General features: G+C 38.6%; 1 protein-coding gene across 2 annotated transcripts in view; it reads right to left on the reverse strand.

Moving 5' to 3' along the window:
• Positions 1-944: 944 nt before the first annotated feature.
• IBR3 (acyl-CoA dehydrogenase-like protein) overlaps positions 945-13,120 on the reverse strand; it is a 37,102-nt gene continuing 24,926 nt past the window's right edge. For both annotated transcript variants that reach the window (XM_077362086.1, XM_077362087.1), the window contains 6 exons: positions 10,949-11,091; positions 10,089-10,173; positions 9,773-9,982; positions 9,539-9,691; positions 1,921-2,025; positions 945-1,519 (listed from right to left, as the gene is read on the reverse strand). In XM_077362086.1, the coding sequence (XP_077218201.1) occupies positions 1,328-1,519; positions 1,921-2,025; positions 9,539-9,691; positions 9,773-9,982; positions 10,089-10,173; positions 10,949-11,091 (888 nt within the window). In that variant the 3' untranslated portion in view covers positions 945-1,327. The remainder of the gene's footprint in view (positions 1,520-1,920; positions 2,026-9,538; positions 9,692-9,772; positions 9,983-10,088; positions 10,174-10,948; positions 11,092-13,120) is intronic.

Genomic DNA, 13,120 nt, shown 5'->3' on the forward strand with positions numbered 1-13,120 from the left:
TATTTCAAGTAAATGCTAAAATTAGAGGGGAGCGAATTATCCTACAAGGGGTGCGAATTTATCATTACCGCTGTTAATGCCAAGGGTTCTCTATCTAAAAGATAAGGTTATATATTAGGCACCCACCGTAATATCCTAAAATGACCAAACTTTTGGTAAAATGTAGTGGGTCCCAGTTTTGATTGATCGGAACTGTCCATTTTACAGGCCTTGCTTTGGATATAATGTCGAACGGCCAAAAAAAAAGACCAATAATCTAGTCCTAACATTCAATAATGTGTAATTTTTGTTATTGAACATGGACCATCAGATACTACACATAAGCAACTCTTCACAAGAGATTTAAAGCAAGGGATTTCAATTGAGCGGTTCTCATAAATGAAAGGTGGGACCCACTATGCCAAAGATTTGCATTCAAAAAGAAAAGGGCAGTGATAAATCGACTCCCCAAATGGATAAATCGACTCCCCATGTGTCTATCACTCTCCTCTTTCTCTCTCTCTCTCTAACCTAGAGGAGAGAGAAAGAGACATGGGGAGTCGATTTATCACTCCCCGAAGAAAAATGTCAATGGCTATATGTTCGGGGCATGACTCATCTACTGCTATACGCACAATTCAGATGATGCCACGAGAACCGGCTTCCTACATGACACATAGTATCGGAGGGTAGTTTTGCCATTTTAAGAAAAAGTAAAAACCAAGTAGCAGTCAAACCTCTTCACTTGACTATTTTCTACGACACAACATACTCAAACCATTTCAACTCCAAATTATAGAATTCTTCTACTTCATCTACTTCAATTATTCTCATTCAATTGCAACGTCTCACACAGTTCAGTTTTCTTAACTCTTTACTTTTCATTTTATAGAACAAACTTTTTATAGGATTCTCCTATGATACACACACACACACTTGATAAAATATAAGTTATGTCCCTACCATAAGCAAATAAACTTATTTTATAATGGGCAATCCTCCAACTCCATTATTTCCATGATCTAGCTTACAAACCCCTTGCTCTGACACTTCACATGAGCAATTCCAACATATAAATTACATTTTATTCTTGGGTCATACAAAGAAATATGTTTTCAATAGAAAAAAGGCTGAATCACCAAAATTGTACAACTATGTATTGACCCTTACCTTACATATTTTAATATAATATAGATGCTAGTTATCTGTAATGTAGCATCCTGTGACATCTCAGATGATAGTGCTTATTCTCTTTACCATCGTTCAATGCCAACTCCTTTTATTTGCTTATTTGCATTCTTTTCCACACAAGGCCCCTGCTTATCAGAAGTTCTCCCCTCTTGACAGTTCACAACTTGGCTCTCTTAAGTTCCATTTTGGCTATAGTTCCCAGATGAACTTCATCTGGGCCATCTGCAATTCTCAATGTCCTTGCAGTAGCCCAGAGGTGAGCTAGAACCGTGTCCGATGATAAACCAGCAGCACCGTGGACTTGCATTGCCATGTCAAGCACACCCAGTGCCATATTTGGAGCGGCCACCTGCGCAGAGAACACAAGAAAAATTATAGATCTGTGATCTACTAAGGGGCACACAGATTTTAGAATCTTAGATTTCCTCAAAATCGTAAATAGGAGACGAGAGAATTAGGAGACCAATCCTCGTTTTCTGATATTTCTCGCACTTCTTTCCTCCAGCAAGACAGTAGGAGATCATCCCAAGTTTCCAGGTTTTAGACATCTCAGGATGGGGGAGAGATTTCAAAAACCTGGATTTCTTACTTAAAATCCAAGATTTTGAAGAGAAGAGAAATGGACGGTCTCCTTCTTGTCTCCCATCCAGAATTTTGAGGAAATCCAAGATTCTAAAATCTGCGTATTCAAATGGCCGCTAAAGTGTTTTTTTTTTTTTTCTGGGATTGGATCCACAACCACAAAGTTACCTTGGCCATTGCAATGGTCCCTCGGGCTTTCTTGTTTCCGAGTCGATCGAGCTGGTCAGCAGCTTCCAGAACTAGTAGTCTCGTCTTCTCCAGATCCACTCGACACTGCAAAATATAAAATAAACTGTTACAAAGAGAGCGATGAATTCATTTTAGAATAATATAAATAGAAGAGAGAAAGTGAGAAATGAATCCTACACTGACTTCTCATTTTTGTTGATAAACAGAATAGGAGGATAGAAAAAGTTATGGCCTTCAATGTTCTTCTGAAACTATCAAGTGCTACCTTCACAAATACCCATCCCCACGAAGGTGGAAAACTCATTTTCTCTCTCAGGTCTGTGGCTTTTATCGACTGTGAGAATGAAAAGAGTCTAGGCATCTATCGACTGAAGTGCTTATAACATGATTTAGTTTCAGCTATATAAAAATACAGCAGCAGCAGCAAACCTATGTAATTTCAAACTCCAAACCAAATAGACTGAACTTGATAGGGACCATCCTTCACGAAAATCAAGGACTTAACTAGGAAGATGAGGCCCATTATTGGTGTTACAATAGCCTTTTAGCATTTAGAGATCTCATTGAGTCGGACTACAACAAAGAGGAGGTGCTGGCACCCCCGAAGTTGAGAATGAGTGTTGTCAGCAAGCAATTATTGTCCGTGGAAACCAGTCAAGCCAAGTAAAGGGAAGAAACAAGAAAAACTCCAGCTAGACAGCAGATGGACAAGCTGAAGAGGGTCTGGGAACAGAGAAGACAGAGGAATAATAGGGTTCAAAAAAGCCCCCACTAGCAAAAACTTGTTCTTACTGGGCAATTGGAAATTTGGAACCTGCAGCTGTCACAACTTCAGGTGCAAAGTAGAATGTCGGAGGTGCCTAGAGAAACCACATAGTGAAACAAAGATGAGACAGAGAACACAGGAGTTGGCATTAGAAGTTTCCGAGGAATGGCCGCAAGGAGGGTCAACGGACATTAGCAGGGATCATAGCAGGAAAGGAGGTTGAATAATGAATAAAGATACTGAGAATATGCTTATAGCCAGAGTAAAGATGGTGAGCAAGAACATAGAAGAAGTCCACGAGTGGTATAGCGAGGACGAACATCGATGTTACGATGGTGCAACGACGATGGTATAGTGACGACAACAGTGATGGTATAGCAACAACAACGGTGATGGTGAAACAATGGTGATAACGAAGGTCAAGTCAGATTACAACAACAGAGGGAAGATCAGTAGGCTGGTCAAAGACAGCAATAATTAACACTGATACCAAGTTTGATTCTCAGTCGTTTAGGGTTAGGAGAAGGGGAGATAAGTGGACAGTTCAAAGGAAAAATGAAACAATAGAGTTACCCGTACGAGACACCCTTGTGTATATGTAACAATTATACCCCCAAGTGATGGGAAACCACTAATATAATAGTTACCACAATAGAGATAATAAATCACTAGTAGAGAGGATGACAATAGGGTGGAAGAAAAAGTGGAATGAAATTTAGAAGATGTGGTATCAAAGTGAGGAGAAAATGGTATGGAATCCGAAGGAGTTTGGGGGGATTTGATCGATAGAGAGAGGAAGAGGAAGAGATTGGGTTTTGGATTTTCAAAGGGCTTAATTAAATATTTCGTGGAGTTGGGGTGTTTGGAAGAGAAAGTGTGGACCCCGATCCCGAGGAAACTGGCGGGGACACGAGATCCCCGTCCATCCTCTAAGATCTCCACACATGAAGGAGAGCTCTACCAAGGAACTCTTGAAAGAGTGCCCCTCACAGCATGAGTGGCGATGTATGTGAGATACCTCTTGATTCGGGGACGAGCCCGGAACCGAGACGTACCTAAAATAACTTAGAGTCGTCATCCAAGGAAGTAGGCACTGGATCCCATACTATACTCTATCGCAACGGATAATTATAGATACAAAAGTCCGTGCCTGATGACAAATGGGGAAGGTGTTAGGCGCCCCCAATTCGCCCGAGTGTAAACACCCGGTCTCTTACGAAATTTATTATTAACTTTGAAGAGTTTTGGGTGAAAATCATGTGAAATGGGAATGGATATCCCAAGAAGACGTTTACCTAAGCATGCATGTCCCAGGGATGAATAATAAGAAGCACACAAAAGATAAATGAAAGAAGTGTCACCTAAACATAACTAGGTTATGAGTGTCATACCTAATTGATGTCTAAGTTCTGATGGACAAACACATGCATGCTACAGCTAAAGGTATAAGGTCTGTACATGAAAGTAAGAAAACATAACAAAACACACAGCACAACTCGACTCCACATACGACTCGACACGACAAACCCTAGATTCTAATGTGATATTTGACTCGGACTAGGATGGTCATCCCGGCTGCTCTACATATCCCGGCCTCGGGAAGAATAACAGTCAACGTAGTTCGGTAGTCTATTCTAAGCTACAATGCCTAAATGTGCCTAGACCACACTAGACTCAACATAACACAACACGGCTCATGTTTAAGTTATTTAAGTATTTTAGACACACCTATATGGTCCTAAACTAATGCAAGTTTTTAGCCCTAAACTAATGCAGGTGGGCCCTACATCCTATGTGCAACTAGGCTGTGTGTCCTAAGGAAAACCATGGGCTAACTAAATGTTTCCTAGTCCAGTCATCGGCTCGACTAAGTATCTAACCGACCTCGACTCGAGGCCTCCTAACTCTAGGGACACTCACACGACAAGACACACAAAGCATCAACATAACCATGACAGACTCCTAACTCTAAGACACCCCAAACTTCTAAGACAGACTCCTAACTCCCGGGGAAGATCTTTTTGAAAAGGTTTTGAAGAATTTTTGTATTTTTGGAAGGTTTGAAATGTTTATTTTGAAAGGTTTGACTGGACTGGAGATATGGATCCCAAGCTGCCTACGTACCTCGTGGAAGAGGATCAAGCCAACGTAGTTCGGACACAGGCTCTTCTAACTACTCTCCTAATGACTCATGACTTTTGAGAATGTTTTTTATTTCTGTTGTTTTTGAATTTTTATGTTTTCAAGTGTTTTTGTTGTTTTGAAATGTTTCAAAGTTTTTTGAATTTTTAAAGTTTTTCAATGTTTTTAAATTTTTAAAGTGTTTTCACCCTTTTAGCCAAAGGGAACCCATATGTCTGCACCCCGTGATCCACAGTATGGAAGAGTGTCAGTGCTAAGGGTTGAATCCCTATAACTAAAAAGGGAACTTCTATCTAAAGACAAACTCACAAAATGAATGGACAAACTCCTAAACATCTATAAGGGCAGGACAGACTCGGAAGATTTGCAAAGGTTGGACAGAATCCTATACTTTGCAAGAGTTGGACAGAATCCCATGACTTGTGAAAGGTTGGACAATATCCTAGCTCCCTATGACGATAGGACAGACTCCTGAAAGACTGACTCCTATGCTAAAAGACTGGCTCTCTAGCTAAGGACAAACTCATATACTAAAGGACTAACTCCTAACCTGGTAACCCTAAGAGGGGGTGTTAACCAGACAAAACATGTTTTCTAGAAGAAGAAGAAACCACTATTACTAATGAGACAATGCATGTATCCTATGGAGGGCTCCGAGTATCCTTATCATCCCCCTTGCAATGATAAATAAGGGGTTTAGGTAACTAACAGACCAAGTTGGTCCTCAACTAATAGGGTTGTGCTAACAATGAGACTTGAGTAGTCTTCTATGAGTAAACTTGCTAATGAGACAAAGTCTGTCTCCAAAAGGTTTGACTTTTCCACTGAGACATAGCTTGTCTCCCTGAAGGGTGGGCTCTAGATAGCTCTTTCATTGCCCTTGCAATGAATCAGAGTACAATCAATATAAGTATCCAAGTAATTCATATCCTTATGTTGTAACTTTTTTATCTAAAGAACTCCCACTGATTTAAATCTCATGTAACCATTACAATTCAACAATGCAAACATTAAGATCCAAAGCATGGTAGTGTTGGTATTGGCAACAGAGGCCAAGACTGGCAACCAAACATCTGGGTAATGACACTATTATCTCAGTCAATCCTTTCTTCATTAAGAGCTAAAGTAATATCGTCAAGAAATCAGTCACAATGAGAGATGACTACTAAGATAATGCCACTACTAGGATCCTAATAACTAAGCTCCTCATTCCTGCCTAGTAGGAATAACATCTCAACAACCTCATTCAAATATTTACCCCTTCTTAATTTATTTTTTTCTCTCACTACCTCAGTATCATCATTTCTTATCATAAAAACACAAACCACTACAACAGATATAACCCCTCAAGTAAACAGAATTTCAATGGACCGAAAAAATAAAATAATTATACGTGACCTTTAAGCTAAATGAAGACAGACTCGCAACTGCTAATGAAGACAGCAATATAGACTTTAACATTAAATCATTTCTACTCGGGCATAAATAATAATAAAAAATTCTCCACAGCAAAATGACAAACAACATGTGTAAAATGCAGGAAACGAACTAATGATCCCCCCCAATTCACAATTAATCGGATGTTGCCATACTGATATCATTTCCCATGTCAGATAATATGAAAAGAAAACTGGGGAACTTATTGGAGTAAGAAAGTGCATGCCTAGCAAATAAAATTGTGCACAACATGGGTTGGGAAATTGACTATATTCCAAATTCACCGGGATGCACACATTATGAAACATGGTCAAAGTAAAACTATAGAAGGGCGGCCAAATCCTATCTCCATGCCCAAAAAACTACAGCCATGGCAAAAACAAGACCTGGAAAACTAATCCTATATTTGTATGGTTAGGACAGTTATATCGAAAAATCTCAAAAACTAAGATGAAATCAATGCACTAGAAACAAGAGAATATACCCAAATCCTTTGAGGCCATTCGACAAACAGCGCATAAGTAAGCATTTAGAAAGATCTTTACATTTAAACTATTTTCGACATCAAATACTCTCCTTTTAATTGACTAAACAATATAGATCTCAAACCACACAGTGTGTGATGGAGACATTTAAAAGACTCATACTAACAACAAGGCATGAATAAGAGAAAGTCCTTCAATGGCCAATTTTTTTCAAAGTCTATAATCTGTTTACTATGTGAGCAAGCATTTTGGACCGAATTAACTCTTAAAAATCCAAGGGTGTACAGATCTTGTATTACACATTAGCTTTAAAAAAAAAAAAACTAGAAACACTGCATTCAAAATCAATCAAAATAGGATAAAATCAAGAAACTAAGGTCTGATCCAAAGGTATTAGAACTCATATAATTCAGAGATCAGAACTATTTAGCATCAATACATCCATTCAGAATTTAATTAAGCATAAAAAATTGTTCTTCTTAAAGAGAAATTGAAAGAAAAAGAAAACATAAGATCAATACACTAATTTTAAAACCGAAAATTAAGAAAAATCAAAGTATTACCTGAAGTATTGTAGAAGACTCAAAGCAACTTGCCAAAACAATCAGTAGAACTACAAGATCACTAGCTCCGATGAAAATGACAATCTATTATGGCGTGATCTAGAGTTAAAAGTTATAAGCTGAGGTTTCTTGGCTTAAAAATGGTGAAAATGATGGTTAGGGTTTGTAAAAAATGAAAACTAGGGTTTCAAGAGATGGAAGGGAAGAACGAACAAAGGATCATTGTAAATCATAAGCTCAAATGCAAAGAAATGCCGACTGAAATTTGGCCGGAGCTCGTCGGAACTCGCCGGAGTTATGGCCGGTGTTTGATCGGAGAAAAAGGATAAAGTGGGATAGGGTTTCAACTTGGCATCTCTTTCTCCCTCTGATTTTCCCAAATAAAAACCTAAAATCCACAAACTCTTCCCCCTTACAGATCTTGAAATTGAAAGTGGTGTTGATGAGGTTGTGAATTGCAGAAAAGATGAATTGCAGAAAAGAAGCTGGCCGGAATCCATAGCTGTTGCTGGAATAAGTGGGTTTATGGTGATGGAAATTAAAGAAGAAGAAGGTAAATTGAGGATCTAGATGCAGAGATGGCTAGTGTGGGTCAAAATCCCCGGAAGCAATGATGAAGATAGCTGATAAATGGCAGGAAATTGGCCGGAATCTGGCCAAGGAAGATGATTCTCTCCTTTCTCTCTCAATCTCTCCTCCAAACCCTCTCTCTCAATCTCTGCTCCGTGATTTTTCTCAACAAAAATGAGCTCAAATGTGATATTTATAAGCATCTGGGTGATTTTTCGCCCCCTTTAGTTTCCTTGGGACATCCCCCCTTTTCACATTTTTGTTTTGCTTTTCTTGATTTAGGTGGTACAAGTAAAAAGGTAAATTTTGTGCTCCCCCATTTCACTGACTGTAAAATTGATACAGGCACTCCCAGCTCGGATTTCTCACCCCCTTCCTCCCTGGTTAACTGGATAAGTGGCTAATGCACCCCCCTACTGCACTACTACTCTCACTCGGCTCACCTTATAGGGCATCTTTCAACGAATTTTTCTGAAATTTTGTGGGGACCTAACTGAGACCCTAACCTACCCCAAGGAGAAATTTGGTGCCAAAATTCACCAACATAAATGAAAGAAAGGTGGGACCTCTTTATGGTTTAAAAGAAAGATTAAGTGGCTTGTAACTTGCACCTCACTCAAGCGAGGCTTAATTTAGAAAGCAAAGAAAATTTTAATGGGATAGAAAGAAAAGAAGGGGAAACCCCTAAATTTCTTGGATGTGAAGAAAAACTTTGGGGTTTGAAGAATCGGAATCAACATATGAAAAAGAGGAGAGGATTTGATAAAGAAAAGATAAAAAAACTAGGGTTGTTGGTAGAATGAAGTGACGAAATAGAAAAAAAGAGAGTAGAAGGATAAATATTCTAGGGAATGGAAAATTAAAAAGGAATATGAATGAAATGAACAAGAGTACCTAGACTAAGATGGGGGAGCTTGGATCTTGATCCGTGAGATCTCACAGCTCTAATAAAAGGGCGGCGCAGTGCACGACGCTCCCGCCATTGCGGGGTCTGGGGAGGGCTAGATGTACGCAGCCTTACCCCTGCGTACATCTCACAGCTCTAATACCATGTAAAAATACTTCAAAAGAGGAGATGGAGTATGAAATTGTTCTATTCTTTCGTTGATTTTAATAATAGGGTTTACATATTCACACATATGGTGGTCATGACCAAAATAGCCCTACTTAAACAATTCGACTATTTTTAACACCAATAAATACTTGTATCATATTCATTCAGCAAATATGTGTCACATTGGTGTACATACATACCAATAGCTTATAAAATCCCTCTATGCATAGATAAATATACAAGTCAGATATAATATGGTATCAGGTATCAGCTAATATAAATATAAATACTACGCATACACAGACATACATAAAACATACATACATATAGACACATAATACATACATATATTGTATGCATATCTGAGTGTGATGTGAGTATTTATGTAGATATTCTTAATTGGTCCTTTTTTTTTATGACTGCTGTTCCCGCTTCATTCTTCACTTTGAAAGGATCAGCTCTTCCATCAAATCCTAATCAGATTCTTCCCCGTCTTCAGTTGTATTAGCCAGACAAAACCAAATGTATGTAAAACGAAATTAGAAGAATAAAGTAAGACCCAAAACGTTAAGGAGAATACCTTAGCAAGATCAGACAAAAATGAACCTTGCTCTGCAATCAACTTTCCAAACACTCTCCTTTTCAGGGCTCTTTGCACCATCATCTGCATGCCACGTTCTGCAGCGCCTAAAAGTCTCATGCAATGGTGTAATCGTCCTGGGCCCAACCTTCCCTGCATAAATCAAAGAGCCATTAAGTAAATGCAACAGCACATTTTGTACTCTGTAGAAGACATTACATGACACTTACTTACCTGGGCAATCTCAAACCCACGCCCTTCACCGAGAAGAATATTTTGGATCGGCACACAAACATTTGTAAATGATACCTCAGCATGCCCATGAGGTGCGTCATCAAAACCGAATACTAACAGCGGTCTCTTAATATGTACACCAGGTGTTTTGACATCCACTAAAATCATGGATTGTTGTTTATGCTTGGCAGCACCAAAATCTGTTTTTCCCTGCATGAAATGCCACCTTACATATAAATAATTCAAAGAAAGAAAAAAACTTGATCTGTTCCATTGTCACGAAAGAGCGATGAATAGCCATATGAGTAGAACTTACCATTACTATCAAAATCCTGCACCTAGGATCCATTGCTCCACTTGTCCACCACTTGTTTCCATTGATGATATATGAATCCCTTTGTCTGCAATGAGTAGAAATTACTAAGCATGCAATAATAAACTTATATTTCATCACAAATATAACTGAACACAACAGGAAAAGGAAAAAATTGCAATGTAATGTTGGAAGGGTGGTTTAGTCATTATGTCTTAGTTTCGTAATTGTTTAGTCATTACTTTTCTAATCAGTCTGCTACAAGTTATCATTTATTCTAGACATACGTAATGAATACCTTAAAAGGAAAAGAGGGTGATTGTAGCACCAATCTAAGTTTGTGAATGCAATGTGGAAGAAAAGTACTTAGTGGCTGCAAGTCAAAACTGAAAGTTTCTAAAGGTTCTACACTGTAACTCTAATAAGAAGATAAGGCAGGTGCTAGTGTTTTTCTTCACATATGGATGACTCACATTGATCAAGGCATAATTTGAAGGTCTTGATTAAAGATTATAAGTTTTTATTAAAAAAAATTCTGAATTACTTCTGAAGATTGTTTTGATATTCATTAGACAAATATTGAAAACATTTGGATCCAGCATTCTACTTTGATATGTTCATTCGAGTCTCCTTTATTTTCGTTGGTGCAAATAACCAGAACTTCGCTGAATGCTTGTATCAGCGTATGCTACCCATTATAACAGAAGATATCACAGCTTTAATGATGAGACAATCTGTTGGTGATTATTAGGCATCTTTGAGGGATGAGTGGGAGGAAGTTAGTCATTTCGGTCGTTTCGTCATTTGTGTCATTTTGGGAGGAAACTTTAAACCATGGTATCAAGGGTGTTCCATGAACTTACCTTACAATTGAGCACTCAATATTGGTCGCATCAGAAGATGCAACTTGTGGTTCTGTCATCGCAAATCCAGATCGGATCTTTCCCTCAAGTAAAGGAATAAGCCACTCCTTTTGTTGCTCCTTTGTTCCATACCGAAACAAAACCTAAAATGAAAATAAAAATGTATAATCCATGTCATGCACTCATTAAATACTCAGTGTTCAGACTATTTTGAATCAAAACAAAGCATTAGTGATCACATAATAGCTTTGCATATGACTTGCCATTAAAAAAATAACATGACGGGATTCTATATTAATTTTGACTTTTAGCGATAACAAAAGATAAAACTCATTACCAGAAGAAACTACACGGTGATAAAAAAGGACATGACTCCCAAAGAAGTGAAAAGATAAAAAGTTTATATGAGGTGAGGCTTGCTCAATGCTAACTAGCTAGAGAATACACAACACCATTCACTCTTTGGAATTAGGTTAAATGAAAGCAAAAAATCCTTATAATGATCAATAATTTCCAAAATAGTGTTCGCCAAATATCACAGGTGCAGACAATCTTTTTGCCCAATCAATCACATTTGAAAAGCCTCGACAACCCATAGAATGGGCAACAAGTTGCCTTGAATGCAAAGACCGGTGAGGAGAGCCTGCATTCAGCTTCACTAGACTCTTATATGCCAAATGGGTCTTGAATAAAAATTTAACAATTTCCCATATTCTTTCTAAAAAAATCCTAAAACCAGCCTTACTAGATTAGCTCCATCAAAATTTAACCTAATGAAATACATGGAAGGAGACTCCCTGATGAGGATCGTAGGCGCATGAGGCCCAATAAGTGGCATATTTGCCCAATGGGACTTTTAGTGATTTTATTTCCATGTTATTTAGTTTTAGGGATTTTATTTCCATGTTATTTAGATTTAGAAGTTTTATTTACTTCCATGTTATTTTACTTCCGTTGCCTATATATATGAGGGCCTCATGTATTGGAGTTTAGCTTTTGGAATAATATTGAGTGAATTTTCTATCTTGTTTCTCTTCCCTCTTTCTTATTCTTCCCTTCCCTTCTTCCTCTTCCTCCTCCTCTTCCTCGATCTTGCATCAAATTGGTTTTTTTTTCTTGAATGCTTTGCATCAAATTGGTATTAGAGCGAAAAAATCTAAGTTAAATTTTTTGTGATTGAAGTCAAGTCTGTTTTCGTGGCAAAAAAATAAAAATAAAAAAAAAAATAACCGGAGCTTTCCTCTTTCCTGGCAAGTTGACTTGACTCGTCATCATCAACCTCTAACTGTGGATTGTTTTTTCCAGACACTCAATTGAACAAGCCAGAAATAGGGGCATCGCCTTCCAACCAGTATTTTCCCCATTGTCGGTTGAAGTCTCCACACACAGCATCGCCGACTAAGCAGCGATCGAGCAATGGCATGGGATCCAACGCAACTTGTATACACCACAGGTAGCCCCTCCTTTTCCTGCGAACAAGTCCAGATCTTCCGGACAACTCCTTGCTGTCATTCCTAACCGGATTTCCAAAATCCTATGCCATAACCGACGATTGAGAAACCGCCAGTAGTGAACCCAGTAGTATCCACCGTTCTTCTCCGGCGTACTCGTGAATGGAGGCCCGATCCTAGATGTTTTCCGAACAAGACTGTTACACTAACCGGCCATTTCTTTTAGGTGAAAACTAGTCTATTTTTGGGCCAAAGGCATTCCTTAACAACAGCACCCACTTCGCTCTCTCTCCAGAGGTTCTCTCCCGATGAACCGTCAACCGAACCTTTCATTTTCACCACGTATCAGTCGCCACCTGCCGAGCGATCAGGAACAGACGTCCTTTTCTCCTGTGTTTGTCTCCACATTTACCGAACAATATCGCCGTCGACATGCACATCGTCGGCGAGCAATGTTCGGCCGAAGTTTCCAGCATGCGTTTCTGCCAAGATCTACACGATCTTACGATCATTGCGCTCGAGCCCGAAAATCTCATTTCTTTCCAAAACGATCGAGACAGATAGGAGGTTGAGGTTACGTGACTTGCATTTACAGTAATTTCCCTTTTATTGTACGCTTCCCCTTTACAGTAACTTTTAGAGAAAAAATGAAGAAAAAAATGCAAAAAAGAAAAGAAAAGAAGGGACTAGAGAAATGATGTTTCACTCTCTTTCTTCTCTT

Source organism: Tasmannia lanceolata, unplaced genomic scaffold, assembly GCF_043159265.1.
Source record: "Tasmannia lanceolata isolate RefF3 unplaced genomic scaffold, GAP_Taslan_0.1 ptg000019l, whole genome shotgun sequence".
Taxonomy (NCBI): Eukaryota; Viridiplantae; Streptophyta; class Magnoliopsida; order Canellales; family Winteraceae; genus Tasmannia; species Tasmannia lanceolata.